The 2,500-nt window shown below is 37.4% G+C and overlaps 1 protein-coding gene across 1 annotated transcript in view; it reads left to right on the plus strand.

The window, feature by feature from the left end:
- Nucleotides 1-2,500, plus strand: part of LOC138010325 (protein AATF-like) — a 15,499-nt gene that overhangs the window by 4,405 nt on the left and 8,594 nt on the right. The window contains exons 3-4 of the mRNA XM_068857246.1: nt 520-657; nt 1,999-2,258. Coding sequence (XP_068713347.1) covers nt 520-657; nt 1,999-2,258 — 398 coding nt within the window. The remainder of the gene's footprint in view (nt 1-519; nt 658-1,998; nt 2,259-2,500) is intronic.

The following is a 2,500-nucleotide window of genomic DNA, read 5'->3' on the forward strand; positions in this document are numbered from 1 at the left end:
CCTGTCTCACAACCCTTCAATGTTCATAATCCTGTGGGACCAAAGAGAACGCACACACTTGTCGCTAAGAGTAGGGCATGTAGTTCGCTAAGAGTAGGGCATGTTGTGGTCTGTCTTCTGTTGTGTATCATGGTTGGGAGGGTAAACAAGGGGCCACAGTAATTGTCACATTCCAAGCTGTTGTGGTGCTCTGTCAGCTTGACTGGCACAGTTAATAAATTACGTAGGTTAAGAGTGCAAAACCATGGATTGTTCAAAGTTCTATCAAGTGACTTAAACTGAATTACATAAGTAGTGAATAATGCTTTCTTTATAGGGCAAGTATCTACAATCACTCTGTTTCACACACACCCCACTTTAATAATCTGAAATTGACATTTCAGTGAAACATACATGTACACTGTACCCTCAGAATTTGATTTTAAAAATGAATATTCATAAGGGATCACAATTTGCAACTTTTCTGCTTGTAAACAACAAAATGTAAATTATCTTTCTGTTGTGACATAATTGTTGCAGGTTTGTGGGATAGTTTTCTTGAGATGCGGATCAGATTGCAAAAAGCTCTAATTGTTGCCAACAAACTGCCACAGCCAGAGCAAATGACTGAATTTAGTACCTGTGGTGACAAGAACTTGAAAGAGGTTTACAAGCAAGGTACATGAAATAATCTTTCTCGGCTTATTATTGTTTCTCCAAGAGACTATTTATTATCATTGTGGTTGGTCAATACAGGATGACCCAATTTATACAAACTCATTTACAAGTGTGCTTTTCCTCTTGATTTTGTTGCTAAATAAAAAAGAGAACCTTGAACGGTATCTGCTACAGTCTTTAAGACAGTGTTTAATTCCACTTTAATTTTTGGCCTCAGTGAGTTAGACTGGGAACAGGTGCTGCTTTGGAAGGGAATAAAAAGATAAAATGTGAAAAAAAAAGAATTGGCAATCAGCCAATCAAAGAATTTGAATCTTCCACTCTCCTTGTTTTTCTCTCCAATTTATTTTGTCCTGTTCCTCTGCAGCTGTGCGTGAAAAACTGATCAATGAATTGAGCTCAGCTTTAATGTGAAGCTTTAATTTACCTTGACTTTTTACATTTCCTCATGGACTCCGAAATTACTCCAGGCAATTGACATTCTTTTAAAAACTACATTGTGTGGTTCTGTACTTCTCTTTAGCCCATGTGCATTCAAACATCAGGTTTCATTTTGAGGATAATTAAATGGGTTCGACTCTAACATGTACAAGTCTACCGAAAAAGCTGATGCAAAATATTGTGCCAAATTCATCCTGAAGCTGTTTGCTGTAATGTCTGTCTCATAATTAATACACTATTCAACTTAACATCATAACTTCATGTACCTTTTTAGCACATTGGCACAAAATAACAATGAATGGAGTATGAGAAGAACGTTTCAAGTGACGATTTGTGAAATTTCGAATTTTTGAAAGGAAAACCAATTCTCTGTTGTTGTTGTTGTTGTTTTTTTTTTTGCCGTTTCATATGTTACGCTAAACTTGCGTTCAACAAAAACATACGCGTAGATTATTTAATAATCTACAACGTATGCGTTTATTTTTGTTGATCGCAAGTTTAGCATAACGCATGAATCAATGTCGCACCATTTGAAATCTTAAGCCTACACGGTTCAACATCTTGCAACATTTGTTGCTCAACAAATGTTGAACAATGTTGCACAAACGTGTTGAACGGAATAGAGCTGGTCTCTACTTTCGTTCAACATCGTTCAACAACATTCAACGTGTTGAATGGCATATTTCAACATTCAACATGACACGACACACTGTTTAACATTTGTTGAACAAGAGCTGCAACATTTGTTGATCAACAAATGTTGAACCGTGTATCATCGGCTTTAGAGTGACTTTGGCTAGACAAACATTTTTTCTGGGTGTCACAGAGCTTAAAATGTCCGTCTCACTTGCGACATTTTGCATTGGGCCTTTCTTGATTTTTTGAATGCTTTATTCTCAGGACGGAAATCAGTTGCCAAACTTCTGGGAAATTTACTTTTGATTCAAGAAAGCCTTCTAGAACAAAATGCAGACACTTCAAATATTCTGAATCCAGGGACAGACAACAAAACCACTGCACGCAGTAGTGATGACGAGGAGATACCCAGTGATACAGAAGATGAGACGAGTGATGGTGGTGTTGATAATGGCGAAGGCCATGTCAATAAGGAACAAGCTAAGCACAGCTTAAAGCTGCCTGCCAAGAGAAAACACGACATGGTGGGTGGAATTGTCAATTTGCAGTATTTTAACACTAGGAAATCTTGGAATGTTGAATTGTAAATAGACGTTTACGGTAGAGAGGTTGGCCGTTGGGCTTTTTCTTACAGACCGGCAGTGCTTGGAACTCTTCATCAGACAAGTTTTGACATTTTGTAGTAGCTTTTTTAAAAGCTATTACAAAATTACAGCGAGTGTCAATCGGGCGTTGTAAAACCAAAACCAAAGTAATTACTTTGGCC

This window comes from Montipora foliosa, chromosome 7 (assembly GCF_036669935.1).
Source record: "Montipora foliosa isolate CH-2021 chromosome 7, ASM3666993v2, whole genome shotgun sequence".
Taxonomy (NCBI): Eukaryota; Metazoa; Cnidaria; class Anthozoa; order Scleractinia; family Acroporidae; genus Montipora; species Montipora foliosa.